The sequence below is a fragment of the Rhinoderma darwinii genome, chromosome 4 (genome assembly GCF_050947455.1).
Source record: "Rhinoderma darwinii isolate aRhiDar2 chromosome 4, aRhiDar2.hap1, whole genome shotgun sequence".
In the NCBI taxonomy this organism is placed as follows: Eukaryota; Metazoa; Chordata; class Amphibia; order Anura; family Rhinodermatidae; genus Rhinoderma; species Rhinoderma darwinii.
In genome coordinates, this window is record NC_134690.1 from 260,831,050 (window position 1) to 260,846,443 (window position 15,394).

General features: G+C 44.2%; 1 protein-coding gene across 3 annotated transcripts in view; it reads left to right on the top strand.

Moving 5' to 3' along the window:
• Positions 1-2,942: 2,942 nt before the first annotated feature.
• Positions 2,943-15,394, top strand: part of HECA (hdc homolog, cell cycle regulator) — a 48,584-nt gene continuing 36,132 nt past the window's right edge. For 2 of the 3 annotated variants that reach the window (XM_075862431.1, XM_075862432.1), the window contains exon 1: positions 2,943-3,414. In XM_075862431.1, the coding sequence (XP_075718546.1) occupies positions 3,204-3,414 (211 nt within the window). In that variant the 5' untranslated portion in view covers positions 2,943-3,203. The remainder of the gene's footprint in view (positions 3,415-15,394) is intronic. The other variant, XM_075862433.1, reaches the window with a different exon arrangement.

Consider the following 15,394-nt stretch of genomic DNA (forward strand, 5'->3'; position numbering starts at 1 on the left):
AAAAACACGCCCACTTGGGCATTAAGAAACTCATTAGCATAAAGCTAGAAATCGCTCATAAAGTGGTTTAAAATAGATTTTTTTTAATAAAAAGCACTGCTGTCACCTACATTACAGCGCCCATCTCCTTATGTAGGAGATAGGGCACTTATAATGTGGTGACAGAGCTTCTTTAAGCCCCTCACTTCTGCAGCCTATCCCCAGTCTTTAAAGAGTAACTAGATTTAAAATAGTCATAGCTAAGAACTTCTGCACGTTTGTTTCAGCGACGGTGGGGGTCTCGGCACACGAAACCCATCGATCAAAACTTCTGAGATAGCAAAAGTTTTTTTTAATGCTGCCATCCTGCTGCTACCACCAATACTGTGCCTCCTGCAGCCACCCCAGGTTCCTAACTTGTTTTTCCAATGCCCCCAAATACGATACTATCAAAATAATAGTGCCTGAGGACAGGTATATAAATGAAACGAGGGATTTAACTAGAAAATGTTGAGCCCCATAGCAAACTTTCAGACCCCAGACCGCTAAATTAATTCAGAAATCAGACCAGAAGCCTAAATTAATCAGACCCCACACCAGACCCCCACAATTAAAAAAGCCCCTAAATTAATTCAGACCCCAGACAAGACAGAAAAAAAAAAGAATGCCTCCTTATACTCACCACTCCCCAGAACTCTAACTCCGGCTATACTCTATGTCCTGCAGCTGGACGGATCAATGAAAAATACTCTTAGGCCTAGTTCACACAGTTTTTTTGTAAGCAGAAAAATCTGTCCCACAATTCCTTCAGGAATTTTGAGGCAGATTTTGACCTGCATGCACTCTTTGCCGTGGATTTTGCGGCGTTTTTCGGCCACGGCCATTGAGCGCCACGGGCAAAAAACGCAGCGAAAAACACTTTCTCTGCCTCTTATTGACTTTAATAGGTCAGAGACAGAACCGCGGGAAGAAAGAGCATGTCGCTTCTTTTTCCCGCGAGCGTTTTTTTTCCGCCTCCGCCTTCCCTTGAAATCAATGGGAGTCGATTCTGGCCATTTTTTTGTGCGGTTTTCGACGTGGTTTCCGTAACAAAAACGGCGCCAAAAAACTGTGTGAACTAGGCCTTAGGCTGGGTTCACACAAGCACATTAACGTCCGTAATTGACGGACGTATTTCGGCCGGAAGTCCCGGACCGAACTCAGTGCAGGGAGCCGGGCTCCTAGCATCATAGTTATGTACGACGCTAGGAGTCCCTGCCTTGCTGCCGGACAACTGTCCCGTACTGAAAACATGTTTTCAGTACGGGACAGTTGTCCTGCAGCGAGGCAGGGACTCCTAGCATCGTACATAAGTATGATGCTAGGAGCCCGGCTCCCAGAACGGTGTTCGGTCCGGTACTTGCGGCCGAAATACGTCCCTCAATTACGGACGTAATTAGTGTGTGTGCACATACCCTTATTGTGCAAAATTAGTAAAGGGTAAAAAAAAAAAAAATATTTGGCATCACGGTATTCATGACGACCCATATAATAAAGTTAGAACGTTATTTATACTGCCCAACAAACTATGTAATAAAAAATAGCTGATTTTTTTTTCCATTAACCCCTAAAAAAAATAATAGTAAATCAATAAGTTACGTGTATACAAAAATGCTATAATTGAAATAGAATTCGTGCTAAAAAACAAGCCCTTACATGGCAGTCGACTGCGCTATTGATTCCGTCAAAACAACGGAACCCATTCACAAAGAGGACAAACGGAAACCGTTAGCAAAGTTTTCGTCACCATTGAGGTCAATAATGATGCAAAGGGAAGCTAAGGTTTCAGTTTGCCTTTCCGATGGAAACCCCTCAACGGAAGGGCAACGCTGATGTGAACATGGCCTTAGTCATATGTAGCATTAAAAAATACAATTCGTCCTGCAAAAAACATGTCATCCTACAGTTACGTCGGCAGAAAAATAAGTTATGGAATGTGATGAAAAAAAGAAATAAAAATTGTAGCGGGTGCAAGTACGAACGGAGAGGACCGTGTAAACGATGAAAAGGCGGGGGTCTGAATTAAAGGAGCTCTGTTCTGGGGTCTGTATTTCTTTAGGGGTCTTTATTCAATTTTGGATGTTTTGAAAGAGGTTATATGCCCGATTTGCGATGTTCTATATAAGGCTGTGTTCACACTGAGTTTTTTGCAGGAGGAAAATTCCTCCTGCAAAAACTGCTCCAAACGGTTATGCACAGTGGTTTGACAAAAACTCGTCAAAACACTCGAGGTTTTTTTTCCCTCTTTCTGACTGATTGAAATGGGGTTTTGGAGGCAGAAACCGCCTCAAGATGGGACATGATGCTTCTTTTTACCGCGACGCGTTTTTTTTACTCGCGATAAAAAAAACTTGTCCAACTCCCATTGAAATCAATGGGAGGCATTTTCGGGCGGTTTTTGAGGAGTTTTTTTGGCGCGGTTTCCTCGTCAAAAAACTCAGTGTGAACAGGGCCTAAATGGGCAGACAAGTTTTCAGACTCTCTGTGATGTCCCCTCTCAAAAGCTGTCAAACAAGCTATAGGGTGGCATCTTTAAGGGCGTTTTCCACCCATAACCCCCAAGTTTAACAAAAACCGTTGCTTGTGTGACCTGCGTTGTACTTTTTGGAGCAGTTTGGCCGTTTTTGGCGCACTTTTTGTCCCTCCAGCTTGGTCCAGAGCGTAGGAATGCTGTGGTACACGTGACCCGGGATCCCTACAAAGTAAGCTGCTATCCCCGCTCTGGTAACACAGAACACTAAGACGTGCAGTTTCCCTCCATTCCATTGTGTCACGAAAGAAATGCTGCAGTAGACACGCCCCACAACACAACTCCAGCCGCCGATTGGAAGGAGGAGAGGGTGCGCACATGAACGGGATTGGAGGCGGCTCTTAGGGAGCGTGCGGTGACGTCACAAAGGGAGGGGCCGCTGGTACGTGACGTCACAAGAGACAGGGAAAAATTGACAGAGGGGAGGAACCGAGCGCACGGAAAGCAGAATCAAAACAAGGAGACACGCCTTCTATCCCTGGCTGCAAACACGGCCACCCATGTCCCCGTGCTCTGGGCACACTGCGTGGTACCGAGTGGCGCTCCGTGCCTTCACTTAGAAGCTGCAGCGCTTGTTTCTAGTTATTCGGGCACCATGAAGGCCAGCGGCGCGGGCAGCTGAAGTCTCTGTAGTGTGCTGACTGCGGGCTCCGCAATGCCCAACATGAAGAATAGCAAGGGTAAGAAGAACAAGCGGGCGAACAGCAGCGGGGATGAGCAGGATAATGGAGCCACGGCAGCTGCAGCAGGAGGCATGGCAGCAGCAGCCACAGCGGGAGCCGCAGCTGCATCTTCATCAGCACTCGCTGCAGCCTCGGCGGTAACGCCGCTGGCATCGGCCGCACCTTCCAGTGACAGCAGGAATGGTAAGAGCGGTGCATGTGACCTTATCAGTGCCCGGCTCACCTGTCACTGCGGGCTGGGGGGCGCTTGTAGGTAGAAGTGCTGAGGGGATGAACACATAAGCCTGCTCCTCTGGGCCATGAAAGCTGATACCTCACAACTGAGGGATGGCAGCAGCTGAACACCCAATGCCATCTATTCTGGCACAGGCCCGTCCTGGGTGAGCTGCTGCCAGGAAAGTACCTGTACTGCCCAGCTCCCTGGCATGTAACATGACTTCCTTATTTTACAGCTTGCCCTATAATAAATGCACGACCCCCCCCCCCTCAGAACCAGCCCCAGTATAGACCTCTTTTGATGCCCACCACTTGCTGTGCCCCGTTTGCCGCCACTAAACAAGAGCCTGAGTATCTACAACAGGTCGTTTAGTGGCCGTAAAAAGAAAGTGGAACTATAAGTTTTTCATTCTATTGTGAGTTGTTCCTGGGAAATCTGGGTAACATGGAATATGACTGCCAATCCAGCTCCCACAGGGTTTGTTACTCTGCTTTTCTAGTCACCTGAATGGCAGATCAGCCTAGACATGCAGCAATGCATCCCCCGTATCATTGAAGGCAAGTCAGCAGATTGGTCATTCTGGAGTTTGGTTAACCCTGGTGGCAACCTGCATGAGAGTTCTGTGTAATTTCCGTCTTTTGCTGCAGAAAACGAAAGAAAGCGCTGAATAGAATTTATATTAACTAGGGGTTGTCTCAGGATAGACCTTGGTGGCATGTCACCCATATAATGTGCTGTGTGCCCGCTCCTGGCTTTTTTTTTAAATTTTATTTCAGATGGAATTGCTTTTAAGGCCAGATTTACACAGGGCAGTTTGGTGCAGTTTTTCATGCAGTGTTTGACCATAGCCAGGAGTGATTCTTTAAAGGGTTATTCCCAACTTAGACATTAAAAAAAAGGGCGTAAATAGACGCCCCGTAAAAAGAAGTGCATGTCACTTCTTTAGGCCTCATGCACACGACCGTATTTTTTCCCACCCGTAAATACTGGCGTAAATACGGGTCCGGTGTCACACGTATTCGACCCGTTTTGCACCAGTATTTACGGACCCGTGCCCGTAAATATGGGTCCGGTGTCACCCGTATTTACGGGCACGTTTTTGGCGGCAAAATAGCACTGCACTAATCGGCAGCCCCTTCTCTCTATCAGTGCAGGATAGAGAGAAGGGACAGCCCTTTCTGTAATAAAAGTTAAAGAAATTCATACTTACCCGGCCGTTGTCTTGGTGACGCGTCCCTCTCTTCACATCCAGCCCGACATCCCTGGATGACGCGGCAGTCCATGTGACCGTTGCAGCCTGTGATTGACCTGTGATTGGCTGCAGCGGTCACATGGGCTGAAACGTCATCCAGGGACGGCCAGGACGTCGGGCCGGATGTCGAGAGGGACGCGTCACCAAGGCAACGGCCGGGAGACGACTGGAGGAAGCAGGAAGTTCTCGGTAAGTATGAATGTCTTTTATTTTTATTTTTTACAGGTTGCTCTTTATTCTGATCGGTAGTCACTGTCCAGGGTGCTGAAAGAGTTACTGCCGATCAGTTAACTCTTTCAGCTCCCTGGACAGTGACTATTTACTGACGTCGCTTAGCAACGCTGCCGTAACACATGTAGCCACCCGTCATTACGGGAGCTCCATAGACTTCTATGGACTGTCCGTGCCGTTATTACGGCCTGAAATCGGACATGTTCTATCTTTTTTAACAGCACGGGCACCTTCCCGTGAGAAAACGGGAAGGCACCCGTCGCCAATAGAAGTCTATGAGCCCGTTATTACGGGTTGTAATTACGACCCGTAATAACGGGAGTTTTTACGGTCGTGTGCATGAGGCCTTAGATGTTTTTGGAGCCGTTTTTCATTGACTCTATAAAAAACCGCTCCAAAAAACGGGCGTAAAAACCGCCGCGAAAAACGTGAGTTTCTTAAAAAACGGCTGAAAATCAGGAGCTGTTTTCCCTTGAAAACCGCTCCGTATTTTCAGATGTTTTTTGCTAAGTGCTTGCTCCCATTGAACTCCCGTTCTCAATATAGAGCTGGGACCTATATCTGTCAGACATTTATGGCCTATCCGGTGGATAAGCCATAAATGTCTAATTTGGGAATAACCCTTTAAAAATATGTTCACATGAAGCAGATTTGTTGCAGAAATTTCTAAAATTGAAAATCCGTTCCATACATGTGAATGTGGTTGTTTCAGCAGTTGGATGGATTTCTGCAAACCCCATTCAGATAATTGGGATCGTCGTAGACATTCCTGCAGCACATCTGCTGCGTGTAAACATTCCTACCCTACCCTGTCATGCACATGGACCCACTCACATCTATTGACCACGGACACCTTCCTGTGTATTTACGGGAAAGTCTCTGTGCCGTAGAAAGGCTCCGCAAAACATAGGACATGTCCTTTTTTTTGCTTTACGGACTGTGCTCCCATACTTTATAATGGGATGACGGCCCGCAGGTGGCAATCGCTGGCCGTGCCCGGAATCATGGGCCGTGATTACGGGCACGGCCGTGTACATGGGGCCTTAAGCCTCATTCACACATTGCAGATTTGGCCAGTATTATGTATCTGTATTATAAGCCAAAATCAGGAGTGGATGCAAATAAGAGAAATAGTATTAATCTTTCCATTATATTTCCCCTCTGTTTTTGATCCAATCCTGTTTGTGCTTCAAAACACTGATGCAAAGTACTGCAATGTGTGAATGAAGCCTTAGGATATGTTCACGTCACAATTTTTGCAAAAGCTCACCAAAAATTCGATTTGATTACACCCTGTGCATAGACCCTAAGAGATGCAAAGTGTGAAGCAAACTTTGTTTTTTTGCATCCAGTTCTTGTTTGGCGTTAAAAAAATGCACCAACACCATAGTGTGTGAACAGGGCCTTAAACACAGGTTCAGTTGTTGTGTATCTATAAGAATATATTCGAGCATTGCGTAAACAGCACTTCCTAGTAGTTTTATGGCATGTTTGTTAGTATTGGAATCCTTTTCCTTCAGCAGTATAAACATTCACATTACAACAAACGAGGTTTCCACAAATCTGTCACATCGACTCCTGTATTCAGCAGCTCATAGGACGCTGATAGAAAAAGTCTCATGTAGACGCCACCTTGCACCTTGTTTCCATTGTTTCAACCTTTTCAAATATATTCCATTTGGCATCGCCCCATGGAAAGGTTATGGAATTGTTACAGTATACTTTTTCTGCTATATAGAGGTGTATATTATACGTAGGGGCCAAACATTGGCCAAAAATAGTTTCAACTTTGCTACCTAAAAATAAGTTTTTTTTGCTCGAAATTTCTGAACAGATATTTGTTGTCAGGTCTCGTTGTTTTCTACATGCAGTATGTCACACAATACCGGACACAAAGTCCCAAACGTCTTTTAAAGCATACAGTTCACCATATCCCACCACCAACACTTTTACACATAGGCCTCTGACATAAAACTGCCGGTAATCTGATAGCAGGCGGGTATGGATGGCAGACTGGTATGGATGCTGTTGGTAATTTTAATTCCCTCGGCTGTCCTGTATTGTAAGAATACTTGAGCAAAACTCGGCCATTTAAATAATAGCCACATGACAGGTGACATCTACGGTCTATGGCCCGTTAATGCCTATGGAGTTTTACATCTATAATTCATGTCTATAAGAAAACCTATTCCATGATAAGGCCCTCCAACAGTAATCTAGAGAAGAGGACAATGAGACCTAACAATCTATACGTTGTCTTTTCTCATGTGTATGTGAGTAGTTTACTTCTCCGGCATGTGAAGTTGCACTGGGTCTTATGGAGTTACTTGTGTTTCTTCTTTGAGACTTAAGTCACCGCTGATCCTTCTTAAGCAGTAAGCCAAGGTGTACAACTACAGTTGCTACAGTAATACCAATCTGGGAGGGACCGACATTGATTCTGTCAATGAAATGTGATTGATGGTCCTCAGAAAATACTGGTAGACATAAAGAAGTGAAAAGTCACCTACTGATCATGTATGATGCTGGTTGGATTTACCATGTGGAAGCAGGAGAGGTGATAAAAGTACGGGTCAGATAAAGTATTCCGGAACCCTAGTCAATGTTGGCAAAATGCATACTGACTGAGCTACAGCGATCAACGTCAAATGAGCGAATTCTCGCTGATCCGTGGCTAGCTGCCCATGTTTACACTGGGGAATCATTCAGAACGTCTGTTCGATCGATCGTCTATCTAGGGTAAGACTAGACGTGGCAGATATTTTCCGCGGCGGTGGAATCCACGGCATAATGTTACATACAGATTTGTTCTGTATTCCACCCTATGGCATGGTGTGGGATTTTAAAATCCACAGTATGCTCTCAATCCTGTGCAGACTTTTCAGACTACATGTACTGTAAGTTACATAACCTTATAAATTAATAGGTTCTGTTAGGATTTTTACAAAATTGATCAAAGTGATCATCATATCCTTCATGGCTCCTGTAAAAATGGAAGCCATGATTCCAGTGTGAACACAGCTTTCGGAATTTTTCTTACTGATCAACAGAGCGAGGCTCAAAGTGAAAACCAATCTCTGCAAAGCGGTTCATTATAATTGTTAGACGCAATAAACAAATACATATGTATTCCCCCCTCACTATGGATATGAGAGAAACTATGGATAAGTCAACTGTTTCCCAGGTGCTTCACCATTTACAGCTGAGAGTGGCAAACAGTAAGCCACTGATTAAAAAAAAAAACAGTGAAGTCTCCACTACATTGAGCCAAAAAGCATGTGAGAAAATGTTAAATAAAATGGAAAGGGGTTTTATGGGGTCTGTTGAGGCAAAAACGTAAACACTTAACACTTAAAACATACCATTCATACCAGTATACCAGTATAGCATGGTATGGTGAAAGCATCATGTTGGGGGATGCTTCTACGCGGCAGAACCTGAAAGGTTGGCCAGAAGAGAGTAAAATACAGAGAAATTCCTGAAGAAAACCTGCTGCAGTCTGCAAGAAAACTGATTGAAGATTTATTCTTCAACAAGAGAACAACCCAAATCATAAAAGCCACACATAAACAGGAACGTCTTTGGCTGTGTTCACACTGGGTTGATACGCTGTGTAAAAGCACGCAGCGTATCCGCCCTGTGCGCCGTAGGGAATTCCAAACGAAAAAGCGCACAAAACTGCGGTGCAGTTCTTCGTCCGGAATGCCCGCTGCGGAAAACTGCTGCATTACCCGGCCTGCTAGCAGGCGGGCCTCCTGGGATGACGTTTCCTGTGAGTGGCTGCAGCGTTGGTCACATGGGATGAAGCGTCATTCCAGGAGGCAGCGCTGGAGGCAGGAACATGGAATTCTGGGTAATTATGAGTGTTTTGTTTTTTTCTGAATTCAGTTTTTTGCGGCGGGGTTGCTTCAAGCCTGCTTCAAAAATGCAACTACTATTTGTTGTGGGATTTACTTCCCCATTGAATTCAATGGGGAAAACCTGCAACAAATAAGCAGCGTTTACGCAATTGACATGCGGAATAAAATTCCACACTGCAGGTCAATTTCTGAGCATTTTTTACGCTCCGTAAATACGCAGCGTGTGGATGAGATTTGTTTTAGCTCATCCACGAGCATGTTCAACCTCGAATGTGAAAAATGGACGGTTTTCATGTCCGAGGTGCACCTGTGCGGGATGTGATATCACGGATCCCTCATAGACTACACTCTATGGAGGGATGCGTGAAAACGCAAGAAAATAGGACATGTCCTATTTTTCTACAGACCCTTCACACGCTCCGTTGAAACAACGGCCGAGTGAACGGCCCCATTGCAATACATGTGTACGTGTGACGGCCGCTGTTTTAACGGACAAGTTACACGTTCGTCTGAATGAGCCCCTAAGGTGCTGCTAGTAAAGCTGCCTGGGGAGGAGGGAAAGTTAGGGTGCAGTCACATTTGCCATGTATTTATAAACTTTACAATGTAAGCCTATGGGTAAAAGTATTCTACAACACAAGGAATTGAGAAATCTGCATATTTTTATTTCTATTGTACAGTTTTACATAGCATATTTTTATGCTTCCGAAATACAAGTCTAATACGCCACGTGTGACTACTCCCTTTATTTATTAATTTATTTGATCTTTATTTATTTTATTGGATGTAGATCACTTCGTGGATTTTATGATCACATTAGTTTATTTTTTAAGCTGTTGATCAATATAAAAAGCCTAAAAAATAAAAAGGGTTGTCTATGAGTATCACATGAAAAATGTGGCACACTATAATAAATGAGGGGATACTTCTCCCAACATAACAGCACAAAACCCAAACTTCGCAATAGCAATGGCCCTTTATGAAAAAATGTACAGCTTATCTCTGTCTATAGACATTCACGGACAGCTTTATTGGGTATTAGACCGCATCCTTGCACATATACATATCTGAAGCAGCCACAAAGAGAAGAAATAATGCGGGGCTGGTAGACAATAGGGTACATTTTATGGGGCTGTCCAGTGAGATAAAATTGATGGCCCATCCTCAAGATCATTAATATCGGGTGGGGGTTCGACGCTCATCATGCTGTGGCTTCCTTTTCATTGCTTACGCTGCTCCATACTGTCAGTGATTTCCGAAACATATTTATTATAATATTGAAAGGCTCATCATAAGTGTGTCTACTGCTAAAGCAAAATCTGAATGAGAGATTTCCAAAATCTGGACACTGGTTTCCAAACTGTGGAAAAACGCAGCTTCAAAACTACTTGATAGTGTGAACTTCACTTCAGGCTACCAGACGTCTACTAAATGGAACAGATCACTATAGAACTCTATGGCGATCTAAGTTCAGATCAGTAGAACCAAAGGGACTTTGTCCAGTTTTACAGCCGTGACACATTGATAAATCTTCCCATTTGTACATTAATGTGTTTTCTATTCTTATGTTTGCTTTCCGGAAAGCCCCCTTAAAACCACATGGTGCACAAAAAACATGAAAAGTTCCAAGCAAGTGAAGAGGGCATGTGTGAATGATTACTATTGGTAATATGGCTGTGACACATTGATAAATCTTCCCATTTAGTCTGAGTTCACACGTTGTGGATTTGACGCAGCTCTCACTCTTTTGCATTGCAAAGTGTAAAATCTGCGTCAAATCTGCGACGTGTGAACTCAGCCTTAAACTTGGATTACTATAGAACTCTATGGTGATCTAAGTACAGATCCGTAGAACTAAAGGGGCTTCGTCCAGTTTTACAACCGTGACACATGAATAAATCTTCCCATTACAATAATTTATTATTTCATCTTCATGTTAGCGGTCTGGACAAGTCACATGTTGCACTAAAAAACATGAAAAATTTGAAGTGAGAAGGGAATAATTTGTATTGGCACTGTGGTAATTTTTACATAGTATACTGTATATAGTGTCAGATTTTTACTAGTGACTAGTATACTAGAATTTGCCTGGTATATAATACAACTTGGTATATAAATCACTGGGCTTATACACAGTCAAGTCACATTATTATGACCACCTCCTACCTTTGACGTCGGCAGAGCGTAGCCCTTGAAGGTAGTGATGAATCGTGGGCTGGCTTGGTGGTTATATAAGGTGTGTGATAGGCTGTCTGAACACAGATCACTCGTTGCTGCCATGGGTAAAAAGGGCGCTTTATCAGAGTTGCAAAAGGGATGATTATTGTCTTGAAGACCAAGGGTGGCAGTATTTCTCAAACAGCGCAGTTTGTGAACTGTTCGTGTGCTGCTGTGATGAAAGTTTATCGTGCGTGAACAAATGGCACCATTGGGAATAACCAACGCGGAAACTGCAGAGCACCACGTGCCATTGGTGTGAGACGTGAACGTCGGGTATGAAGCCGGAGGGCTGAACAACATGCTACAGTGGAGCAGCTCACTGTGAAAGTCAACCAGGGGGCTACCAGACATGTGTCAAAAACAACCGTTTAGCGAACCCTACTGGGTATGGGGCTCCGAAGCAGATGGATGGTCACTGCTCCTATGCTAACAAAGGTGCATCGGAAAAAAAGGCTTCAATTTGCACGGCGGTATTGGATTTGAAACACTGATGACTGGCAAAGGGTTGCCTTCTCTGATGAGTCACATTTTCTGCTTCATCGAATGGATGTTGGCGTGTCAGACGAGAAACATCAGAGAACAAACACCCTGCAACCATTGCTGGAAGAACACAAGCTGGTGGCGGCAGCTTTATGGTCTGGGGAATATTTTCATGGCATTCTCTGAGCCCACTCATCCATGTGGAAGGCACTCAACCGATTTAGATATGAATCCATCGTTGCAGATCACGTCCCCTCATACATGCTGTTTGCCTTCACAGGGGCAGATGGAATCTTCCAGCAAGACAATGTGACATGTCACACTGCTAGAAATGTCCGACAGTGGTTGGAAGAGCACGACCAAGACTTCCAAGTACTTTCCTGGCCCCCTAGTTCGCCAGACTTGAACCCAATTGAACATCTGTGCGACCACCCCCGATCGTCTTGTTCGTTCTATGGATCCTCCTCCACGCACCTTCCAGCAATTGTGGGATGCACAGCAGTCATCATGGCTCCAGATACCCGAGACAACCTACCACCTTATTGAGTCACTCCCAGCCCGTCTGGCTGCTGTCCGTGCTGCACACGGCGGTCACTCTGGATATTAGCTGGTGGTCATAATAATGTGACTTGACTGTGTATTATAGAACACCGATAACTAGTAATAGTTAGATTTCAGAGCTTGATCACATACAGCAGCACAGAGTAGTTTCAGCACTACCTACGCTAATGAACGAAGCGCATCTCTATAGTATAGTATAGTATGACAAAGTCAAACTACTTACAAGAAAAAAACTTGGCTTGGAGCATTGATTCATTGTCTTTTAGATGCCCAGCCTCCAGTACATTCCAAGTAGAATACAGAAATGTCAAGGCTATGAACTGCTGTCTGGTGAGTAGAATGAGCGTTACATCACATTATGCTTTGTGTGACATTAACTTGTATACCAGCAACATGACCATTCTCTGCTGGCCAGTATAAGATTCTAATGATCTACGCAGTGCCCAGGACCTGTGGTCAGTGTGATATTACATGGCCAGTTGTGTATGTATAGTGGCTTAGACGTGTGCGGAGACTTAAAGCAGGTTGTCTCATGAAGGAAACCACTGTCCATATGTCCTATTAGAGCATATGGACGTCATGGAGGGGTACCCCCATTTAAGACCTCCCATGAGCACGAGCAGAGAGCTACTATGGACGACTCAAGCTGTCCATGTATTACATGGACGGCCATGTAATCCTACATCTGTGGCTTCTCCCAGCTAAATTAGCTGTTTGCCGGGAGCAGCTCCAGTATCAAAGGAGTTACCTGCGGGTTGTAGTTGTATAGCATGGTAAGTTTAAATTACATCGGTACAATTACAGTTTTAAAGATGGCACCATTGTCTGGTATGTTGTTGTATGTCATTGTCCTAGGGGTGTTCACCTACACACATCAAATATGTACAAACTTTATATATCTTTATAGAAGTTCCTGTCCTTGACTGTGTACCCATCAAACCGGTAGTGTCGACTAGGAGTAAGCTAGACCGCTCCAGGAATCAGATACATTTTTTAGTCACCTCGCAATAAGTACTATAATTGACTAACATTGAGAAGAAAACAACACAAAAACGTAGGCACAAGTATACTTTTCAGAAGTGATCTAACCATTCCGTGCACCCGATAAAGCCATTGTTCAGGCTAGGGCTATGCACAGTGCTTTTGTAGCAACAGTTGCAGTCCGTTGCAATATATTGAGTTACATGCACATGCTGTCTTTGAGATTTTCATGCAAATGTGCAACAAATAATGCATGAATAAGAATTTGTATTGAGGCTGTAATGTGTATTTCACAATTGAAACTGAAGCTACAAGAAACCCTTTCCTAAATCTTACACCTACCTACATAAAAACCTGCCCCATTTTACTGGCCAACATCAGAATTGGATTTTCTTTTAAAAAAAAAAAAAAAGGCTATGGAGTCAATGGAAAACTGCTCCAATTACGTCCCAAGAAGTGACATGCACTTTGACGCAGGCATCTTTTTTACGCGCCGTCTTTTGACAGCGGCGCGTAAAAAAAATTACCATCTGCACAGAACATCATAAAGCCCATTCAAATGAATGGGCAGATGTTTGCCGACGCTTTCCAGGCGTAATTCCAGGCGTAAATAGTGCGTGTGAACATACCCTTATTCATTCAAAACGGGGCCATAATACTACAGTATAACAGCTTTGATAACGGAGACTGAATCATGACCTAGAAAGTAAGCGACATTCATTGTCTAACATCGACTGATCTTGATAATTGATGGTCATTCGCAAAGAGGTTTTGAAAATGAACATGTACGCTTTTTATTTTTCTTAGAAGTGCTGCCTGACTTTAGCAGACAGACTGTTATCAGTGGATATATGTTGCATAACATCCAGTTGTCCATGATGCCACCAACTAAACCTAAGGCCGGATTCACACGAGTGTGTGCGTTTGCGCGCGCAAAAAACACTGCGTTTTGCGCGCGCAAAAGGCACTTGACAGCTGCACGTGTCAGCCCCGTATGATGCGCGGCTGCGTGCTTTTCGCGCAGCCGCCATCATTATGACACTCCGTTTGAATGTTTGTAAACAGAAAGGCACGTGGTGCTTTTCTGTTTTCATTCATCATTTTCACAGCTGTTGCGCGAATCAAGCATGTCCCACGGAAGTACTTCCGTGTGACATGCGTGATTTTCACGCACCCATTGACTTCAATGGGTGCGTGATGCGCGAAATACGCCCAAAGAACGGACATGTCGTGACTTTTGCGCTGCGGACTCACGCAGCGTAAAAATCATGCACCTGTCTGCACGGCCCCATAGACTAATATAGTTCAGAGCGACGCGCATGAAAATCACGCTCGTTGCACGGACGTATATCCCGTTCATCTGAATAAGCCCTAAATGTCTATGACAAGCTTTTGTCACAGACTATCACCTGAGTTTCCCTCTGATCCCTAGAAAGCTACTACATTATTGACCAACTTGAGTGGTGTATGAAGTCCCCCTACTTTAACAGGTACATATTCTTGTCCATATACTACTATACTATAATAGTAATGGTGCAAAGATAATTTTGGGACAATGGCTGAGTGGTTTTGAAATGTGACAACCAGCTTAAAGGGGTTGTCCAGTTTGGGGGCTGTTTTTTTATACTGATGACCTATTCACAGGATAGGTCATCAGTATATGATCGCTGGGGTTGGTGCAGGAAGCAGAAGACTGTATAGCAGCCGTCCTGGATTACTGCATCTCTGCTCCTATTCACTTGAATAAGAGCAGAACTGCAGCACGGCCGCTATACTGTGGTCGGAACCTTCTGCTTCCGGCACCGATGCCTGCATAACTTCCGGCTGCCTCCAGGCGCCGGAACAGCTGATCGATGCGGGGTCTGGGTGTCGGACCCTCACCGATTTTATATACTGATGACCTATCCTGTGGATGGTCATTAGTATAAAAAACAACCCCCAGCCTGGACAACACCTTTAAGAACAGTTGTACAACTCCTTGTTCCTCTTGAGAAGGCCATACAAAATTTATTTATTCAATATATCTTGTCCATAAAGACCAACCTAATGGATGAGTAGCAACAATAGTATCTAATATTGACTTTTAGGGTGCAAAATTTAGCATTACAGTAAAAGGGCTACCAGAGTTTAATTTGAAAATATTGCACAGAGGTATGTGATTTGACAGTGTACAGGTCTTTAGAAAACTGGTCTGATCGCTTGTAGACTGGACGTTTTGTTTTGTGTAGAAAATGTTGCATACTTTATGAATTTAGAGCATGTTTGTAAGTGATGCGGCCACACTGCAAACCAAGAACATGCAAATAATGGTGGCAAGATAGCTCTAAAACACAGGCTATTCCTAATACCGATCACATCTTT